Below are 22,408 nucleotides of genomic sequence, written 5' to 3' on the forward strand. Positions count from 1 at the left end.
CAAGAGTCTGGAAGACTAACCAATCAAACGTATCGTTCGCCCCACTTCTTAATGACAACCAAACGAACAACGGGTTGGATGTGTGCTAGTAGACAAGGCAGTGGTTTTGGTTGGACAGTTGGAAAGCTTGCTGATGAAAGTGGTTTGAGGGAGTTGGAGGTTGGTCCTTCTGTGGTGATAGGGGATGTTCCTCCATGGTTACTGTCAGATCCTGTTGTTGGTCTAACCTTGGTAGAGAAAAGTAAAAACTGGTTAGAAGTCAGTGATGTAGGGAAAGGTTGACAGTTACATTGGTAGAAGTTTAGCTTTTTTACCGCTTTTCACAGATGGATCCAAGGACCCAGATAGTGTGCGCACAGGAGCAGGCGTTTATGGTCCTGAATCTGATGTGCAGATATGTAGAAGGCTAACAGATGAACTGTCAGTATACTCCGTTGAACTGTAAGCGATAATTGTTTCTCTCTAGTGGGTGGAGGATGTACAACCTGTTAGAAATAAAGTACTCTCTGTATTGAATAGTTTATCAGCTGGTAAATCTAATAGGAGTGATCTACTATAGGAAGTACAGTACGTGTCAAAGTTGACACACCTACTCATTAAAGGCTTTTTCTTTATCTTTAATATTTTCTACATTGTAGAATAATAGTGAAGATATAAATACTATGAAATAACACATATGGAATCATGTAGTAAACAAACTAGTGTTAAACAAATCTAGATCTATTTTATATTTGATATTCTTCAAAGTAGCCATCCTTTGCCTTGACAGCTTTGCACACTCTTGGATTCTATCAACCAGCTTCATAAGATAGTCACCTGGAGTACATTTCAATGATCAAGTGTGCCTCATTAAAAGTTAATTTGTGGAATTTCCTTCTTATTGCGTTTGAGCCAATCAGTTGTGTTGTGACAAGGTAGGGGTGGTATACAGAAGATAGCCCTATTTGGTAAAAGACCAAGTCCATACTATGGCACGAACAGCTCAAATAAGCAAAGAGAAACGACAGTCTATCATTACTTTAAGACATGAAGGTCAGTCAATACGGAACATTTCAAGAACTTTGAACATTTCTTCAATTGCAGTCGCAAAAACCATCAAGCGCTATGATGAAACTGGCTCTCATGAGGACCACCACAGGAAAGGAAAAGACCCAGAGTTACCTCTGCTGCAGAGGAGAAGTTCTATAGAGTTACCAGTCTCAGAAATTGCAGCCCAAATAAATGCTTCAGAGTTCAAGTAACAGACACATCTCAACATCAAATCAAAGTTTATTTGTCACGTGCTCCGGTACAGGTGTAGACCTTACAGTGAAATGCTTACTTACAAATTGCGCTGTTGGTTAGGGCTTGTAAGGAAAAAAATAGGTATTAGGTAAACAAAAGATAATTTATGAGAAAAAAAATTTAACAGTAAAATGACAGTGAAAATAACAGTAGCGAGGTTATATACAGTTGGTACCGGTAGAGTCAATGTGCGGGTGCACCAGTTAGTCGGGCTAATTGAGGTAATATGTACATGTAGGTATAGTTAAAGTGACTATCAGGCCTTCACATTTGAATTGCTGCAAAGAAACCACTACTAAAGGACACCAATAAGAAGAAGAGAATTGCTTGGGCCAAGAAACGCGAGCAATGGACATTAGACTGGTGGAAATCTGTCCTTTGGTCTGATGAGTCCAAGTTTAAGATTTTTGGTTCCAACCGCTGTCTTTGAGAAGCAGAGTAGGTGAACGGATGATTTCCGCATGTGTTGTTCCCACCGTGAAGCATGAAGGAGGAGGTGTGATGGTTCTTTGCTGGTGACACTGATTAATTTAGAATTCAAGGCACACTTAACCAGCATGGCTACCACAGCATTCTGCAGCGATACACCATCCCATCTGGTTTGTGCTTAGTGGGACTATCATTTGTTTTTCAACAGGACAATGACCCAAAACACACCTCCAGGCAGTGAAAGGGCTATTTGACCAAGGAGAGTGATGGAGTGCTGCATCAGATGACCTGGCCTCCACAATCACTCAACCTCAACCCAGTTGAGATGGTTTGGGATGAGTTGGACCGCAGAGTGAAGGAAAAATAGCCAACAAGTGCTCAGCATATGTGTGAACTCCTTAAAGACTGTTGGAAAAACCCCTCATGAAGCTGGTTGAGAGAATGCCAAGAGTGTGTAAAGCTGTCATCAAGACAAGGGTTGGCTACTTTGAAGAATCTCAAATATGTTAGGATTTGTTTAAACATGTTTGGGTCACTTCAACAACAAAAAAGGGTTATTTCATATTTTTGATGGACTGTCATTTCTCTTTGCTTATTTCAGCTGTTCTTGCCAAAATATGGAATTGGTCTTTTACCAAATAGGGCAATCTTCTGTATACCACCCGTACCTTGTCACAACACAACTGATTGGCTCAAACGCATTAAGGAAAGATATTCCACAAATTAACGTTTAACAAAGCATTCCTTTGTTAAAGAGATTTGAAACAAGATATAATTGATATTGGGTAGAGGTTAGGCCAAATGTAAGATGTCAGGGCTATTTTGATAGATGTGTGTATAACCGATGTGAAATGACTAGCTAGTTAGCGGTAGTGCGCGCTAAGAGCGTTTCAATCGGTTACGTCACTCGCTCTGAGGGGGCCGCGGCTTTTGTGGCGCGATGGGTAAAGATGCTTCGTGGGTGTCAGTTGTTGATGTGTGCAGAGGGTCCCTGGTTCGGGGCGAGGAGAGGGACGGAAGTTAAACTGTTACATGTGGCAGAAGAGATGGGACTGAGCACAATGGTCGGCATTTATATGCCCTCCAAAGAAAGGTTGGTGGACCAAGATTCAAAGGTCAGATTCGGAAGAGAGAGGTGGTGTTTGCTCGAATTTGCTTAGGACATTGAACTTGTAATTAATTACATCTGGTTGCCAAGCAAGTGAATGGTTTGCATCTGGAGTGTATGGTCGATTGAAACGGTGGAGCATGTGTTGTTATATTGTTGTAAGTATGTTGAAGAGAGGGAAAGATTGAAGTGTGGGGTCATTGAGGTTGGAATGGGTTTGGAAGGCGATGGGGGAGGGTCAATTAGAACTTAGTAGGGATCTTTTTTATTTTCTCAGAAGTACTGAGCTAGGTAGGAGGATTTAGAAATGTTGTAAACCGTAATCGACCACACTCCAGCACAGTAGGTGGCGGCATGCACATTTAATGTTGGTTTGCGGACAGCCATTACATCATAGAAGAAGTAGCGTTGGACGCTAGCTAATTATCTAAGCTCAACTGGCTGACAAGCTGGCTAGCTAACGTTATTTTTCCTCGCAGAAACAAAAACGGAACTAGCTACATACCAAGTGAATTGAAATTAGAAACAAAACCGGGACAATGAAGACGCGGATAGACACTGAATTTGTACTTGTGTTCACGTTAGTTGCCTTTAGTACTTGTTCAGGATTCTACCTTCCGGGTTTAGCCCCAGTGAGTTTTTGTGAAGATGTTAAAGGAGGCGATGATTGTCAGGTACATTTACACATTTGGTCTTTTTTTACGGACTGACATGGTCGCACGTGGTTATTTCGCTGTAAACTAACTAGTTTGTGCATCAAATTGACGGTTTAATGTTACATTTGTTTTTTGTTTATTTCCTTCCGACTGGCTAGCTAGTTACGGGGTTTGTTCCTAGCGTTATTTAGCTAGCTGCATGCTAATCAAGTGACAGATACTGTTGCACTAGCTACCAAAGCTATTCACTAGCTAAACTACCAAACATTAACGTAACGTTAACAGTTGTTGCTAGCTGACTAGTCTTGATTTGAAGTGGTTTACATTATTAGTTAGTCTGCAACTTGTCCGTCACGGCTGGCTAGTAAGATAAATACAAAACATTTGCTCTTGAGAACCCAAGGCATTCTGCCTTATCTCAAGCAAGGTTCTCAGTTGTAAGCACTGCTTACCGGTATAACCATGTTAACTACAATCCCGATACTGTTTTAACGTTTAGAAACGCCAATCACCACTTGCGATACCGTTTTCGAAACATATGGAACTTATATTTTCTGAGAATCTTAAAAATAAAGGCATACACTTACTGTATGTAGCAGGTTTGAACAGATCAATATGGCTTTTTACGTCCAGCCGACGAACTAACGTTACACTCCCCAGTTATTCTAAGGGAACAGGTGGACATGCTAGATGGCTAATTAACACAGACAGTCGCCTCTCTGTCCTCCTTAAACAAGGACTGTAACATGGAGGTATGACCATGTGGGAACCCTAATCCCCATAAAGGGTGTGTAGTAATTTAACCTCTAGTTTTCATAAAATTATTTACTGGCTGATATGAAAGATAAGTCAATTTTGTTTCCAAAACCGTACAGCAAAATATGCGTGTTAAAGGCCCAGTGCAGTCAGAAACGTGATATCTCCGTGTTTATCTCCACACTGAGGTTGGACTAATATTGTGAAAATGATAATGCCCTTTTAGTGTGAGTAAGAGCTGTTCCTAACCTCTGGCAATAACAGCTAATTATCAGTCCTCCCCTCCACCACTCAGACCACTCCCAGATAGTCCTAGCAGAATTCTTGCTTGAGAAATTACCCTAAGAAGCTATTTTTGAATTTTTTTTTTAAAAACAATCACAGTAATGTACTTAAAGGTGCTACGCATTTTTGCTTTATTTTTCCATGGCTATTTCTTAAAATGTCCATAATATATCTGGCGCTAATAGTGGTACGTTAGTGTTTCACAGTATTATTTAATCGCCAGTGTTGTGATCGGCCATGATATTCGCCAAAACCACTGTTCGAAGCTGGTGGACCAAAACCAACTGTCGTTTTCGTCCACCGGTTTCAAACAACTGTAAAAATGATATTTGTTGTTACAATGATTCCCTACACCATTCAGTGCTTGTTGTATTATTAAACTGACTTCAAAACACAGGCATCTGTGTGTTTATGACCTAAATTACATGCGCGTGTACAGTATATTCGTAGCATCTGTCAACCCATGTTAGTAGTTGCATATTAGATCTCCCCTCTTTCTACATTCCTAACGGATATTTTCTGTCACATCCGCTTGCATGTGCGTGTTGACAAATGTGTTTTCCCGCTAATTGCATTATGGACGGAACATTCGCGCGTAGCCTTCTGCCTTGTGCGTAATGCTGCGCTTATAATGTGATTAAATAATATAAATGTCTATCAACATGACGGATGCATGCATACTAACCGTAGTCTTGCAAGTGTTTGCAAGGTTTAGTGCATGTGCCAGGTGATCTAAATCGCAACTTCTGCACCGGCGCTCAAAAAAGTTGGGTAAAAATGTTCGATCATTTTAAGGATCAACCCCATGGACAATCGTTGGAGTATATTATAATTTTATTCAACACTTTTGCTTCTAAGTTAATCTTCCATGTTTGGGCAGTGCTTTGACTGTAAGTGGTATCGCACAGATTTATTAGGCAACATGCCTGTATGACCATCTCTCTCCTTCCTTAGACTCTCATCCAGCTGTTTGTGAATCGCTTGGACTCAGTGGAATCAGTTCTGCCCTATGAATATGACGTGTAAGTAGTAGCCAAGGTTATTATAGTTTTGTTTTTGTATTCGTTTTTATTTCTATTAGATCTTTGATTTTTATTTGAAATTCTGTTTGGTTTCAGTTTCAGACTTGATTGGCTAGTTGTTATTTAGTTCAGTTGTATACAAATATTTCATTTTTATATGATTTATTTTGTGTTAGTGTTAGGGACCGAAAGCATGCATGTGAGGTAATTTCCAGTTCATAAGAGCATGTCAAATTTGGTGTCAGTTGAAAGCGAAGAGTCTAAATAAAAAATAAAAAATAAATAAATAAAGGCATACAGTGCATTTGGAAAGTAATCAGACCCCCTGAAGTTTTCAAAATAGTGTTACGTTACAGGCTTATTCTAAAATGGATGAAATACTAATTTCCCCTCATCAATCTACACACAATACCCCATAATGACAAATGAAAATAGGTTTTTAAAAACAGAAATGCGTTATTTACATAAGTATTCAGTCCCTTTGCTATGAGACTTGAAATTGAGCTCGAATAAGCACACGCCTATCTAGATAAGGTCCCAGAGTTGACAGAGCAAAAACCAAGCCATGAGGTCGAAGGAATTGTCCATAGAGCTCCGAGACAGGGTTGTGTTGAGGCATCGATCTTGGGAAGATTACCAAAAAAATGTCTGCAGCATTGAAGGTCCCCAAGAAGGTCCTCCATCATTCTTAAATGGAAGAAGTTTGGAAACACCAAGACTCTTCCAAGAGCTGGCCATCTGGCTAAACTGAGCAATCGGGGGAGAAGGGCCTTGGTCAGCGATGTGGCCCGATGGTCACTCAAACAAACTGAACATAATACATGACTGTTTTTATTTTAGTTAGTTTTGGAGTCATAGATAATAGTTTGAGTATATTCTTTATTTTAATTTTTACAACATTTTCTCTTCATGATTAATTCAAGTTTTTATTTACTTTAACTTTGGCGGCAGCTCTGGCTGGTACATACCTCTGTCTACCGTATCTTACTTTTGTTAGATCATTGCACATTCATTGTCAACAAATTTATTTCACAGCTTTGACTTCTGCAAAGATGACAACGAGAGGAGACCGTCTGAGAACCTGGGCCAGGTGCTATTTGGTGAGAGAATTGAGACGTCGCCATACAAGGTAGGGCACCTCTGTCATCACAGGTTTCATTGATAGTCTGACATGTACCACCAGGCTTTAATTACACTAAAGGTCCTCTGGGCCCAGCTTTTCAGGTATTGGATTCCATTGTTTTGTGTTGCTCAATCACTCCAGACAAGACCGGCTATTCAAGCTGCCCTGTTCTTCCTGTTATACCCATTTATGTGTTACTTTATGGCAGTGTCAAGAGTTTTTATTCTTCACTTTCCTTCAGTTCTCATTCAAAAAAGACGAGAAATGCAAGAAATTGTGCACCAAAACCTATGTGAAGGATAAAACTGAGGATAAGAACATGCTGGACTTCCTCAAGAGAGGAATGCAGTTGAACTACCAGCACCATTGGTGAGCTAATCATTCTCCTTCTCCTGAATAGGTTGAGATACTTGTAGTTAATTCTACAGAAAATGGGTCTGCTTACCCCCAGGCATAGTAAGGCCCCTTAGCATGATACGAATCCTATACAAGAGGTTAACACTATTTTTGCACAGCATTTGGTTAGACAGGTGGATGAACGGGAGACAGATTTGTGTCAACCAAATCACTTGCAGGGCTTTTCCAGTTTGAGAGTTTTTTTAAATTGGGTTAAACAAAATATGTGTTTGTTTTCAGGATTGTTGACAACATGCCAGTCACCTGGTGCTATGATGTGGAAGACAGTCAGAAATACTGCAATCCTGGATTCCCCATTGGCTGCCTCGTCACCACCGAAGGGCGCGCTAAAGATGCCTGTGTCATCAATGTGAGCCATACTTTTACAATATCTCACACACAGGATGGTTGCCCAATATCTATCTGATAACACCAGAGATTGTAGCTATGCCAATTCTAGTTCAGGGCAGGCTGTGTTGTGAAATGGTAATATTCAGTAGTAACAACATCATTAGGTTGGACCATGAGTGGGGTGAGTGTGTCGTATTAGGGTGAGTCAGTGAGTCGTGCTGTTTTTATAATAGCTCTAATGATAACCTAGTTTGAATATGATTGTGTTTAGTATGCACTATGTAATATGGGGTAATTGACTGGAATCTTTTCTCTTTTCAGTCCGAGTTCAACAAGAAGAACACATTTTACATCTTCAACCACGTGGACATCAAATTGACCTACCACAATGGGGAAGGGGAGGGGTGGAGAGGAGCTCGCCTGGTGGCTGCCACACTGGAGCCCAAGAGGTAAGAATTTCAGACGGCCAGATGGCGTGTAAATCAGGTGATGTATGAGCACATCTATTCCATTTTCATTAGCCGCACTTGAACATACTGGTGCTTCCATAGGTGGCCATGAATATGCACTGTTCTATACTCGATGAACAACTGTCTGCCACGTACGGTTGTTTAATATTATTGTTGATTAGTGTCATTTCCACATTTCACCAGAGGAGTCCAAAACTCCTCCTTTTTTTGCACTGCAGCGTGCATCTGGTATAGACAAGCAGAGTTTCATATGAAGCACTGGAAAGCCCCCAACTTTATAATACTTTTTGAAATAGTTTTGTGTTGTAGCTAGTGGTCTTGTGTGTTTGTGTGATTGACAGTATCAACAATGCTGACGCTGACAAACCTACATGTGAAGGCCCTCCCATGGAAGTTCCTGGAGAGTTTAGCAGTGATGTGAAAATCACCTACACCTACTCTGTCAGCTTCGAGGTACATTAGAACAGTTAACCACAAATGATTTGTTTTACACATACAAGTACACCATGTGTTTGGTCAACAGCATAGTTCATAGAAGCATTAAACTATTCTCTTTCTCAAATAATCATTTCTTCATTCACAGGAAAACAATGACATCAAGTGGGCCTCTAGATGGGACTACATTTTGGTCTCCATGCCTCACACCAACATCCAGTGGTTCAGGTACGCTAGGTCTCAGGTACGCTAGGTCTCAGGTACGCTAGGTCTCAGGTACGCTAGGTCTCAGGTACGCTAGGTCTCAGGTACGCTAGGTCTCAGGTACGCTAGGTCTCAGGTACGCTAGGTCTCAGGTACGCTAGGTCTCAGGTACGCTAGGTCTCAGGTACGCTCGGTCTCAGGTAAGCTAGGTCTCAGGTACGCTAGGTCTCGCAACACTCAGCCTTGATAAGGGACTTATAGCACAGAAGTAGAGAAAATGTCTAACAGGCCTCTGAGAAGGCCCTTCCTTATATCCTAATCAGCAGACAACTGTTCTGTAAACACCAGCCTGAGAGACTTGTAATGAAGTCAAAACCAAAAGGCAGTGACGTTTCCAGTCAATCACTATCAATAGATATGAGTTTAATCCATAACATACAGCATCTAGTCTAGTGACCAACCTGCACCTTAAATGTCACAAATGGAACACTGGAAATCATGTCTTAACAAACTCCAAATATGCTAAACAGAATGTTGATCACTCTAAATGTAATAGGAACTTTAGTCTTGTTAAATATTCCCATTCCAGTGCTGTTATACAGTAGATTAGAATGTGGTGCTCTTCTGCTGTCATGTTAATGGCGCATGGCTTGTGTTCCTTCCAGCATCATGAACTCTCTGGTCATCGTGCTCTTCCTGTCTGGCATGGTGGCTATGATAATGCTGAGGACCCTGCACAAGGACATCGCCAGGTACAACCAGGTGGACCAGGTAAAGAAACACACAAAGCAGCTCTTTGAGACACTCACCATCTCACTTCTCTGACCGTCAAACTATACGATCGTATGGAACCAAGTTACATGCAGCAAAACAGAACTGGATTATTCAGTTGTGTACGCAAAGGAATCCTTCATGAGTGAATGGGGCAGATGGACGTGGCAGAAGATTCCTCTGCCAAAAGTCATTTATGTTCTGTATGTTGCCGAACCACAAGCATGAAACCTTTGTTGTAACATTTCATATTCACAGGAAGACTTGATAAAGGCTCCACCACCACAAGGAAAATCCATATTCTATGTAAGGAAAGCCATTTGAGCACAAATTGGGGATTGTTGGTGTGATTTCTGGGAGCTACCTCTTGAAGTGTTATATAACTTGTAAACCTTTTAAAATGTGGTGTAGTGCAGGCCATCATTTACAGCTGAACAGTCCTTTGAATAAAAAATATAACCACCTCTGCTATTGGGCTAAACTGAGTTCCTGTCTACACCATAATTTACAGCCATTGGCTAACATGGTCATGTGGTTTTTGCTACACTAGCAGGTGTTAGATGGGCTAATGAGTCCCTCTTGGTGATTGGCTGATCCGTAACGAAGCAATTTGAATATGCATAAATTTGACCATTCCATTGGTTCTGATTGGTTGTGGTGCACTCTAACCCAACAGGAGGATGCCCAGGAGGAGTCTGGGTGGAAGCAGGTGCACGGGGATGTGTTTAGGCCTCCCAGGAAGGGCATGCTGCTTTCTGTGTTCCTCGGCCAGGGAACCCAAATCTTCATCATGACCTTCATCACCCTCTGTAAGTAACTCTTCCTCAGATGCTTTAAAACCTCATAAGGATCTGACCCTTTTCTTTTAAATTTTTGCCTAAAATGACATACCCAAATCTAACTGCCTGAAGCAAGGATATGCATATTCTTGATACCATTTGAAAGGAAACACTTTGAAGTTTGTGAAAATGTTAAATTAATGTAGGAGAATATAACACATATATATATATATATATATATATATATATATATATATATATGTGTGTGTGTATATATATATATATATATGTATGTATATATATATATATATATATATATATATGTATGTATGTATGTATGTATGTATGTATGTATGTATGTATGTATGTATGTATGTATGTATGTATGTATGTGTATATATATATATATATATATATATATATATATATATATATATATATATATATTTTGTTGTAGAAAGGCCATAATGTATTATTCCAGCCCAGGCTCAATTTAGAATGTGGCCACAAGATGGCAGCAGTGTATGTGGAAAGTTTTAGACTGATCCAATGAAACATTGCATATCTGTTAGATGTTATATCAAGACTGTCCAAATGTGCCTAATTGGTTTATTAAAACATTTTCAAGGTCATAATTGTGCAGTCTCCTCAAGCAATAGTATGGTATTCTTTCACTGTAATAGTAACTGTAAATTGGACAGTGCAGTAAGATTAACAAGAATTTAAGCTTTCTGCCCATATCAGATATGTCTGTCCTGGGATTTTTTTTTGTTACTTACAACCTCATGCTAATCACATTAGTCTACGTTAGCTCAACCATCTCGTGGTGGGGACACCGATCCCGTGGAGGTTAATAAGCAACGTAAAATCACAATGCCTTACAGCATCTTCAGAAGATGGTTTATTCAACATGAACTCAAGTCTACATGACCTATAGGGAAGAGTTTTTAATGGCGTAATAATCATTCTCTTATTGACATTTTACTAGAGTAATAGTGGTAGTATTCTCTGTAGTGATGGTGACATCGGTTTGACTCCTCTAGTCCTGGCCTGCCTGGGGTTCCTGTCTCCAGCTAACCGAGGGGCTCTGATGACCTGTTCTGTGGTGCTGTGGGTTCTGCTGGGCACCCCTGCAGGATACGTGTCAGCACGCCTCTACAAGAGTAAGCCCCATTTGACATACTCATCAACGAACCACCCGTGAATTCATTTAATAAGATTGAGTTTGAGAAGGGAATGATATGAATGCAAAACAAATCATTTCAGGGCATTTCAGTGATCAGGACAGTATGATATTCCCTCCAACCATTCAGTTAGATATGCATTTCTGCCTGAATAGTCTGTGTTCTGTATGCCCAGTTTATAGCTTATGATTTGAACCTTTATTTCCCCATGTGTCCTCAGCTTTCGGTGGTGAGAAATGGAAGACCAATGTCCTGTTGACAGCACTGTTGTGTCCAGGGTAGGTCAGCTGTTCGCTGTATGTACTGTAACATCCAAAGCTGCATTCATTTGATATTCTCCTTAACAGGGAGATATGTACAGAGGCTTCACATCTGTCTCTCCCTTCCCCAGGATTGTGTTTGCAGACTTCTTCCTGATGAACCTGATCCTGTGGGTGGAAGGCTCGTCAGCTGCCATCCCCTTCGGCACGCTGGTGGCCATCTTAGCTCTGTGGTTTGGTATCTCCGTGCCCCTCACCTTCATCGGTGCTTACTTCGGCTTCAAGAGACCCGTGAGTCTCAAATCAGATCCCCTTGTCCATGGAATCTTATTCATTATGATTTAATTGGCAAAACTGGCCCTAGATCAGTACAACTACTTTGAGCTGGATTATGAATACGGGCCCTGATATTTTGTCCACTTTAAAAGCCAGCCCTTTCTAATATGGTGTACAACTTTCCATTTCTTGATGAGTTGCCACCCCTCTCTTGCTCCATTCTACAGGCCATTGAGCAGCCGGTGAGAACCAACCAGATCCCCAGACAAATCCCAGAACAGTCGTTCTTCACCAAGCCTGTCCCCGGCATCGTCATGGGGGGCATCCTGCCCTTCGGCTGCATTTTCATCCAGCTCTTCTTCATCCTCAATAGCATCTGGTAGGAAGCCATTTCTATTATATAAAACAACTGTAATGCTGTTGTGTGTGTCCTGTCACCTGTCCGACCGTCTGTCTGTTGCTGATCTTTCTGGTAGAACCGACTCGCCTGCTGGGAGACTTGTTTGACTGACTTCATTGATTGATGTAATAGTTAGTTAAATGTTTTTATCTTCTGTTCCAGGTCTCATCAGATGTACTACATGTTTGGTTTCCTCTTCCTGGTCTTCATCATCCTCCTCATCACCTGCTCTGAGGCTACCATCCTGCTATGCTACTTCCACTTGTGTGCGGAGGTGAGAGGAAACCATACTATTCAGTGCCTTCTTTCAGAATGGCCTACTGAAACGTGTAGGTGTACATTTACTGTAATGTGGACGATGGTGTACTAGGAAACACCATTAAACATTTACCAGGGTAACTGCTTCAACCATAATAGCCAACGTAATAACTCTTTCAAATCCAGAATGTCTGTAGCGTAACCTTGTGTTTCCTGTAGGACTACCACTGGTGGTGGCGTTCGTTCCTGACCAGCGGTTTCACGGCCGTCTACCTGTTCGTCTACGCCGTCCACTACTTCTTCTCCAAGCTGCAGATCGTAGGAGCCGCCAGCACCATCCTCTACTTCGGCTACACCTCCATCATGGTGCTCATCTTCTTCCTCTTCACAGGTGAGTGGTCTGGGAACACTGCGTGAGCGAGGTTTATGAACGTGATTGTTAAACAGGCCGGTGTGCGTCTCAATGAACCATTAGCTTGTATTATTTGCAAAGACCTGTCCTATTGTTTGTTCATGGACTATGATTAAGAGGCGTTAACCCGCCCGTCCTTCAACACATACCGCTTGCAGTTTTATGAATGGCGGTGACAAATCTTCTGTCCCAGAGGCATTGTGTTGTAAAGACTATAAGCGGGAGAAGGAGGTGGGGATTGCAATGGAAATTGCTAAGTGTTTGAAGAAGCCGAGTTGATTAACATCAAAGGGGCTGCTCAGCCCGGCCTTGTAGACACTTGCTAGGATCCAGGAACCCTATCCCGTTCCAGTGACAACATAGACCAAGGAATGCGCAAGTATTGTTTGCTCAACCCCCCTCCCCCCGTGACAGGCGTCACACCTCTGGTTCCTCTAGTTTTACTGGCAGGACAGCTGTACTTTGCTAAATGCACTTAGACTTTTACCGCAGACATTTCCTTCTTACGGCAACATTTTAAAGAAGTCTCCTTGGAGATGCTGGAGTGCATCCTTTAAACTGAGACCAAATAAAGACTCATCATTTTTTAAATGTTCTTGATCATAATGGTAAATGAACGGTGTGCAGCTTGTAGTCTTAATGTGGTCATTTATACTGCAGAGGAATACAAACCAGTCTTCTAAATGGGTTGTATTTAGTGGCTTTCCCTCTTCCTGGTTCCTGTGCCAAGTTTGGCACTGAGCAGCTCATTCATATGCTGAGAGGAGGGAGAAAGGCCAGACAGACTGTGTTCCACACAGTGAACTCCTCCCACTACTTAATGGAAAAGAGCTGGTCGTAGGAGCTGTGGCGGAACAGCACTCAGCCATGCTCTCTGACCACCTCTCCATGTTCCTACTCTTAAATTATACATGTTCATCTATAGTATTCATCAAACCTGATTATTTTTTTGTAATACATTTTAGCCAAGCTCAAGATCAACAGACCCTCCCCTGGTCTCCTCAGTGGGACATTTGACTGGATTTGACCTATTATTAGCTCTATTAAAACCGAGCACGCGTTTTAAACAAACGAATACCGGACGTATTTGTGAATTGCTGCTTGTAGTAGTTGATCAATGGTTAGCCCTCCTATAGGTGTTGGTTTTAGAGAGAGGGTAGCTTTCGTCTCCTAGAAAATAAACGTGAGGCAGCGCCCAATTTACCAGTTGCCATGGATTCTAATAGATGCACCAGCATCCCTGACTACGGCTGTTATGGCAACTTTCCCTCGCCGGCACTGAAAATATATAGCTGTGTACCAGGAGGAGAGCAATGTGGGCGATTACTGGGTATCCACACTCACAACAACAATACTGCCTCTCACCCTCTTTCCTTCCTGTGATGTGGAACGGGTAGAAATGGACACAGGGTTGACATGGTAACGGCACTTCGACCCCGTCTGGCCTTTGCTTACACACACACACCACACACACACACTTGTGACCTAGGACACAATTTAAGGAAAGTCAATACAAAACTACTCCTGAAGTAATGAGTTTCTCTCTCCCGAAATATTATATAGACCTATGATCTTATGGCGACCTCCTATCAGATGGATCCTAATAAATCAAGTTAAAATCATAGGCATTTATCGTCTTAAGGGCCAGATGTAGCCTATATCACCGAAACAGTGTCAGCCTCCATCTTAAGACTGCGATAAGCAATATTGGGATGGGCTGGCAGAAGATCCATCAATCTAAAATAACGGGCCTTCATCGGAATAATTCTAATCTGCCCCATTTCAGATTTTTACCGAATCCTCGTCCTTCCCATTTCACCTCGTCTCAACTTTGTTCAGAACTTAATCCAGGAGTCTCTTGTATGGCTCTCATTGAGCCGTCAGATACGGGTGTTCAACGTTTAAAAAAAAAAAATTAAAATGAATTTTCTCCCAGGATTTTGCCCAATTAAATTGTTCTCTCCAGAGAGGAGCTCAAACATCAATGTCACTTCATTTCCACTCTGACAAACTGAATGGTTTATATGTACAGGTAACAGCCAAAATAAATTAAGCATTAATATAAAGTGTCTTGATAGGGCGTTGAGACAGAACAGCTTCAATGCACCTTGGCATACACAATATATACAAAAGTATGTGGACATCCCTTCAAATTAGTGGATTCGGCTAGTTCAACCACATCCGTAGCTGACAGGTATAAAATCGAGCAAACAGCCAGGCACTCTCCATAGACAAAGATTGGCGGTAGAATGGTCTTACTAAAGCGCTCAGTGTATTTCAACGTGGCACGGTCATAGGATGCCACCTTTCCAACAAGTCAGTTCGTTAGATATAGGCTCAGCCTCAAAGTGGAAGGCCACACAAGCTCACAGAACAGGGCTGAAGCGAGTAAAAACCGTCTGTCCTCGTTTGCAACACTCACTACCCAGTTCCAATCTGCCTCTGGAAGCAACGTCAGCACAATAACTGTTCGTCGGGAGCTTCATGAAATTGGTTTCCATGGCTGAGCAGCCGTACACAAGCCTATGATCACCATACGCAATGCCAAGTGTCAGCTGGAGTGGTGTAAAGCTCGCCGTCTGGGGGTGATGAATCACGTTTCACCATCTGGCAGTCTTACAGACGAATCTGGGTTTGGCGGATGCCAGGAGAACATTACCTGCCCCAATGCATAGTGACAACTGAAGTTTTGATGCCAGCCCCAGGCCATGGCATATGGCTTGCATCGTTTTCATGCTCAACAAACCTTTCAGTGAATGGGGTCATTGTCATCCTATGGAGGGGCATAGCCATGGTATCCAAAATAATGGTCTGCCCAGCATTTTTTAGACATGACCCTAGGCATGATGGGATGCTAATTGCTTAATTAAGGAACCACACCTGTGTGGAAGCACCTGATTTGTATCTGTCATTTCTCAAGTGTTTCCATTGTTTTGGCAGCTACCTGTATGTGGCTGTAAAAGACCTGTACAGTTTGTACATTACACCCATGTCATACAGTGTATTTACAGTCCTTCAGAAATTATTCACACCCTTTGACTTTTTACACATCTTACTCTTACAGCCTGAATTGTTTTTGTTTACTGGCCTACACACAGTACCCCATAATGTCAAAGTGGATTTTTCATATTTTTTGTTGCCATTTTTACAAATTAATAAAAAGCTGAGATGTCTTGAGTCAATAAGTATTCAACCCCTTTGCCATGGCAAGCCTAAATAAAAGTAAAACATTTGCTTAACTAGTCACCTAATAAGTTGCACTCTGTGTGCAATAGTGTTTAACATACTTTTTGAATGACTACATCTCTGTAACCCACACATACAATTATCTGTAAGGGAGGTTTTCCAATGCCTCGCAAAGAAGGACATCTATAGAGAACCACAGTATGAGTCATAATACCCATAAAATCTAGCGGTCAAACAAGGAAATGGTTCCAATTTGTTTTTCACCATTCATTTTTCCCATAGAGTATTTTAAAAACACTTAAATACGGGCTGGGTTTCTTGTAGACTTACCCTGGCGTGATGTTTTGATAACTGTGTAAATGTCTCTAGGCCAAGGTGACTTAAAGGATAATGGAGAAATGTGGCACAATCCAGGTGTGGATTTTTTTTTTAACTAGGCAAGTCGGTTAAGAATAAATTCTTATTTACAATGACGGCCTACACCGGCCACAACCGGACGATGCTGGGCCAATTGTGCGCCACCCTATGGGGACTCACAATCACGGCCGGTTGTGATTCAGCATGGATTCGAACCAGGGTGTCTGTAGTGACGACTCTAGCGCTGAGATGCAGTGCATTAGACCACTGCACCACTCGGGAGCCAACTTATCCAGAAACTCACAGCTGTAATCGCTGGCAAAGGTGCTTCTACAAAGTATTGACGCAGGGGTATGAATACTTATGGAAATGAGATATTTCTGTATTTCATTTTCAATAAATGTGTCATTATGGGTTATTGTGTGTAGATGGGTAAGAAAATAATTATATACAGTCGTGGGCAAAAGTTTTGAGAATGACACATTGATTTCCACAAAGTTTTCTGCTTCAGTGTCTTTAGATATTTGTCAGATGTTACTATGGAATACTGAAGTATAATTACAAGCATTTCAAAAGTGTCGAAGGCTTTTATTGACAATTACATGAAGTTGATGCAAAGAGTCAATATTTGCAGTGTTGACCCTTCTTTTTCAAGACCTCTGCAATCCGCCCTGGCATGCTGTCAATTAACTTCCACATCCTGACTGATGGCAGCCCATTCTTGCATAATCAATGCTTGGAGTTTGTCAGAATTTGTGGGTTTTTGTTTGTCCACCCGCCTCTTGAGGATTGACCACAAGTTCTCAATGGGATTAAGGTCTTGGGTAGTTTCCTGACCATGGACCCAAAATATTGATGTTTTGTTCCCCGAGCCACTTAGAGCAACTTGCCATAAGTCAAGTGATTAACTATCATGCTGGAAAAGGCATTGTTAGTCACCAAACTGTTCCTGGATGGTTGGGAGAAGATGCTCTTGGAGGATGTGTTGGTACCATTCTTTATTCATGTATGTGTTCTTAAGCAAAATTGTGAGTGAGCCCACTCCCTTGGCTGAGAAGCAACCCCACACATGAATGGTCTCAGGATGCTTTACTGTTGGCATGACACAGGACTGATGGTAGGGCTCACCTTGTCTTCTCCGGACAAGCTTTTTTTCCGGATGCCCCAAACAATCGGAATGGGGATTCATCAGAGAAAACAACTTTACCCCAGTCCTCAGCAGTCCAATCCCTGTACCTTTTGCAGAATATCAGTCTGTCCCTTATGTTTTTCCCGGAGAGAAGTGGCTTCTTTGATACCCTTCTTGACACCAGGCCATCCTCCAAAAGTCTTCGCCTCACTGTGCATGCAGATGCACTCACACCTGCCTGCTGCCATTCCTGAGCAAGCTCTGTACTGGTGGTCCCCCGATCCCGCAGCTAAATCAACTTTAGGAGGTGGTCCTGGCGCTTGCTGGACTTTCTTGTGCGCCCTGAAGCCTTCTTCACAACAATTGAACCGCTCTCCTTGAAGTTCTTGATGATCTGATAAATGGTTGATTTTCGTGCAATCTTACTGGCGGCAATATCCTTGACTGTGAAGCCCTTTTTGTGCAAAGCAATAATGACGGCACGTGATTCCTTGCAGGTAACCATGGTTGACAGAGGAAGAACAATGATTCCAAGCACCACCCTCCTTTTGAAGTCTGTTATTTGAACTCAATCAGCATGACCGAGTGATCTCCAGCCTTGTCCTCGTCAACACTCACACCTGTGATAACGAGAGAATCACTGACATGTCAGCTGGTCCTTTTGTGGCAGGGCTGAAACGCAGTGGAAATGTTTTGGGGGGGATTTACTTAATTTGCATGGCAAAGGGCCATTGCAATAATTTGTAATTCATCTGATCAATTTTCATAACATTCTGGAGTATATGCAAATTGCCATCATACAGAGGCAGCAGACTTTGAAAATGTAATATTTGTGTCATTCTCAACTTTTGGCCACGACTTTACAGTACCAGTCAAGTTTAGACACCTAGTCATTCAAGAGTTGTTGTTTTTTTATTTTTTATTTTTATTTTTTATTTTTTTTACTGTTTTCTACATAGTGTTGATGTCTACACCTATTATTATACTATGAAATACCACATATGGAATCATGTAGTAACCAGAAAAGTATGAAACAAATTAAAATATATTTTAGATTCTTCAGAAGTAGCCACCCTTTGCCTTGGTGACAGCTTATCACACACTTGGTGTTCTCTCAACCAGCTTCACCTGGAATGCTTTTCCAACAGTCTTGAAGGAGTTCCCACATATGCTGAGCACTTATTGGCTGCTTTTCCTTCATTCTGCAGTCCAACTCATCCCAAACCATCTCAATTGAGTTAAGGTGGGGTGCTTTTTGGAGGCCAAGTCATCTGATGCATCACTCCATCACCCTCCTTCTGGGTCAAATAGACCTTATACAGCCTGAACGTGTGTTGGGTCATTGTCCTTTTGAAAACCAAATGATAGTCCCACTAAGCGCAAACTAGATGGGATGGCGTATCACTGCAGAATGCTGTGGTAGCCATGCTGGTGCCTTTTTGAATTCTAAATAAATAACTGACCGTGTCACCAGTAAAGCACCATCACACCTTCTACATGTTTCATGGTGGGAACCAACCACACATGCGGAGGAGATCAACCGTTCACCTATTCTGCGTCTCATAAAGAGAATCTCAAATTTGGACCCATCAGACCAAATGACAGATTTCCACCGCTCTAACATTGCTCATGTTTCTTGTCCCAAGCAAGTCTTCTTCATATTGGAGTCCTTTAGTAGTGGTTTCTTTGCAGAAATCCGACCCTGAATGCCTGATTCACGCAGTCTCAACAGTTGATGTTGAGATGTCTGTTACTTGTGAAGCAGTTATTTGGGCTGCATGAACTTACCTCTGCTGCAGAATATAACTCTAGGTCTTCCTTTCCTGTGGTGGTCCTCATGAGAACCAGTTTCATCATAGCACTTGAAGGAACTTTCAAAGCTCTTGAAATTGTCTATTGACTGACTTTCATGTCTTAAAGTAATGATGGGCTGTCATTTCTTTGCTTATTTAAGATATTCATGCCATAATATGGACTTAGCCCTATTTGGTAAAATACCATCTTCTGTATACCAACCCTACCTTGTCACAACACAACTGATTGTCTCAAACGCATTAAGGAAAGAAATTCCACAAATTAACTTAACAAGGCACACCTGATAATTGAAATGTGTTCCAGACTACCTCATGAAGCTGATTGAGAGAATGCCAAGTATGCAAAGCTGTCAAGGCAAAAGGTGGCTACTTTTAAGAATCTAAAATCAATTCTGATCTGTTTTAACACTTTTTTGGTTACTACATGATTCCATGTCTTATTTCATAGTTTTGATGTCTTCACTATTATTCTAAAATGTTGAAAATAGTACAAATAAAAACCCTTGAATGAGTAGTTGTGTGTCCAAACTTTTGACTGTGTGTGTTATTTAATCCATGTTGAATTCAGGCTGTAACGCAACAAAATGTGATATAAGTCAAATGGTATGAATTAGAGGTTGACCGATTAATCGGAATGGCTGATTTAATTAGGGCCGATTTCAAGTTTCCATAACAATCAGAAATCGGTATTTATGTGCGCCAATTTTGTAAAAAAAAATGTTAAAAAAATATTATTTTACACTTTTATTTAACTAGGCAATTCAGTTAAGAACACATTCTTATTTTCAATGACTGCCTAGGAACGGTGGGTTAACTGCCTCGGTCAGGGGCAGAAAGACAGATTTTCACCTTGTCAGCTCGGGGGATCCAATCTTGCAACCTTACTCACAGTTAATAACTAGTCCAACTCAATAACGACCTGCCTCTCTCTCGTTGCACTCCACAAGGAGACTGACTGCCTGTTATGCAAATGCAGTAAGCCAAGGTAAGTTGCTAGCTAGCATTAAACTTATCTTATAAAAAAACAAATCAATCAATCATAATTACTAGTTAACTACACATGGTTGATGATATTACTAGCGTGTCCTGCGTTTGCAAATAATCTGACTGAGCATACAAGTATCTAAGTATCTGACTGAACGGTGTTAGGCAGAAGCAGGCGCGTAAACATTCATTCAAACAGCACTTTCGGGCGTTTTGCCAGCAGCTCTTCGTTGTGCGTCAAGCATTGCGCTGTTTGACTTCAAACCTATCAACTCCTGAGATGAGGCTGGTGTGAATGAAGTGAAATGGCTGGCTAGTTAGCGCGCGCTAATAGCGTTTCAAACTTCACTCGCTCTGAGCCTTGGGGTGGTTGTTTCCCTTGCTCTGCATGGGCAATGCTGCTTCGGTGTGTTGCTGTTTCGAGCCCAGGGAGGAGCGAGGAGAGGGACGGAAGCTATACTGTTACACTGGCAATACTAAAGTGCCTATAAGAACATCCAATAGTCAAAGGTTAATGAAATACAAATGGTATAGAGGGAAATAGTCCTATAATAACTACAACCTAAAACTTCTTACCAGGGAATATTGAAGACTCAGCTTTCATATGTTCGCATGTTCTGAGCAAGGAACTGAAACGTTAGCTTTCTTACATAGCACATATTGCACTTTTACTTTCTTCACCAACACTTTGTTTTTGCATTATTTAAACCAGATTGAACATGTTTCATTATCTACTTGAGGCTAAATTGATTTTATTGATGTATTATATTAAGTTAAAATAAATGTTAATTCAGTATTGTTGTAATTAATTTTTTAAATCTGCCGATTTTTAATCGGTATCGGCTTTTTTGGTCCTCCAATAATCGGTATCGGCTTTTTTGGTCCTCCAATAATCGGTATCGGCTTTTTTTGGTCCTCCAATAATCGGTATCGGCTTTTTTTGGTCCTCCAATAATCGGTATCGGCTTTTTTTGGTCCTCCAATAATCGGTATCGGCTTTTTTTGGTCCTCCAATAATCGGTATCGGCTTTTTTTGGTCCTCCAATAATCGGTATCGGCTTTTTTTGGTCCTCCAATAATCGGTATCGGCTTTTTTTGGTCCTCCAATAATCGGTATCGGCTTTTTTGGTCCTCCAATAATCGGCATCGGCTTTTTTGGTCCTCCAATAATCGGTATCGACGTTGAAAAATCATAATCAGTCGACCTCTAGTATGAATACTTTCTGAAGGCACTGTATTATACTGAGTGTGTAATGTAGTGTTTATTTTGTATACAGCAGTACTGTGTCTAAGAGTTTCCCCCCCTATCTTCCTCCTCAGGCACAATTGGATTCTTTGCCTGCTTCTGGTTTGTAAATAAAATCTACAGTGTGGTGAAGGTGGACTAACGGAATGAGGGCCGGACTCCCTGCTCTCCCAGTGCAGCGCTTTTACAGTGACCGCTTTGAGGAAAGGAAGCCCTTTGAATGACTTGAAAACATCACGTCTCAGATCTAGAGGTGAAGCCCTCAAACTTGATATGTTGCGGTCGTAATTATTTTGGCTTTTACCATCTAAGATTAATTGACATTTTGATTTGAGTTGCACCTTGATCTACGAGGTGAGTTCCAAAGATCTAAGTTAGCGGGTGCCTGGTTAGGGGAGGGTGGTGAAGGATGTTCCAAAATGATGTTTTTCCCCATTTCTAATGTAAAAAAACAAACAAAAGTACTTTATTTTGCTTTTATATTCTCAGAAACCTAAACTTATATTTTTATTTTTCACCAACTCTGCTGTATTCAGAAGATGTGTTGATACTTAAAGAATGTCACCTCTATGGATCTGTCCTTTACAACATTTCTGTTTTGTTTTGTTTTTATATTTGTTTGGTGAGGTGAGGACGGGCTGTAGCATCCTAACCATTTAATGACCTGTACTATCGTTTTACAGTAATGGAATCTGTATAAATATCTGCAACTGACTCTGCCATGAAGAAATCTGTTTTTATTTTTCTGGCTATATTTTGGTTGATATGAAAATAAGAATATGTAGTTAGAAACACATCTTTATCGTAAATGGATTTGCTATAACAGTAGAAAT

At 41.2% G+C, this 22,408-nt stretch overlaps 1 protein-coding gene and 1 long non-coding RNA gene across 4 annotated transcripts; one reads left to right on the top strand and one right to left on the bottom strand.

The window, feature by feature from the left end:
- Positions 1–20: 20 nt before the first annotated feature.
- On the bottom strand, positions 21–4,462 carry LOC149971609 (uncharacterized). 2 transcript variants are annotated; one of them, XR_016491634.1, is made up of 3 exons: positions 4,065–4,462; positions 315–462; positions 21–222 (listed from the first exon to the last, which is right to left on the bottom strand). It is a non-coding gene; the product is annotated as an uncharacterized LOC149971609 (long non-coding RNA). The 2 variants fall into 2 exon arrangements; XR_016491633.1 differs by having other exon boundaries at positions 21–227; positions 4,065–4,457.
- LOC110504943 (transmembrane 9 superfamily member 2) lies at positions 2,606–22,289 on the top strand. Of its 2 annotated transcripts, XM_021583838.3 has the most exons (18): positions 3,014–3,495; positions 5,473–5,540; positions 6,576–6,669; positions 6,905–7,032; positions 7,300–7,429; positions 7,732–7,859; positions 8,222–8,333; positions 8,464–8,543; positions 9,185–9,290; positions 9,549–9,596; positions 9,967–10,099; positions 11,113–11,232; positions 11,474–11,531; positions 11,645–11,804; positions 12,017–12,168; positions 12,352–12,463; positions 12,667–12,838; positions 21,650–22,289. In XM_021583838.3, the coding sequence occupies exons 1-18, from the start codon at positions 3,361–3,363 to the stop codon at positions 21,715–21,717; spliced, it is 2,004 nt and encodes a 667-aa protein (XP_021439513.3). In that variant the 5' UTR covers positions 3,014–3,360; the 3' UTR covers positions 21,718–22,289. The 2 variants fall into 2 exon arrangements, with proteins under 2 accessions (XP_021439514.2, XP_021439513.3); XM_021583839.3 differs by lacking the exon at positions 9,549–9,596 and having other exon boundaries at positions 2,606–3,495.
- The last annotated feature ends 119 nt before the right edge of the window (positions 22,290–22,408 follow it).

Source organism: Oncorhynchus mykiss, chromosome 25 (assembly GCF_057628025.1).
Source record: "Oncorhynchus mykiss isolate SJ-2025 chromosome 25, ASM5762802v1, whole genome shotgun sequence".
Taxonomy (NCBI): domain Eukaryota; kingdom Metazoa; phylum Chordata; class Actinopteri; order Salmoniformes; family Salmonidae; genus Oncorhynchus; species Oncorhynchus mykiss.

Excerpts from the sequence above, each read along its gene's own strand:
- LOC110504943 (XM_021583838.3), top strand. The coding sequence starts at position 3,361 with ATGAAGACGCGGATAGACACTGAATTTGTACTTGTGTTCACGTTAGTT. Across the intron at positions 5,541-6,575 it reads CTGCCCTATGAATATGACGT|CTTTGACTTCTGCAAAGATG; the intron begins GTAAGTAGTAGC and ends TTTATTTCACAG. Across the intron at positions 8,544-9,184 it reads ACCAACATCCAGTGGTTCAG|CATCATGAACTCTCTGGTCA; the intron begins GTACGCTAGGTC and ends TGTTCCTTCCAG.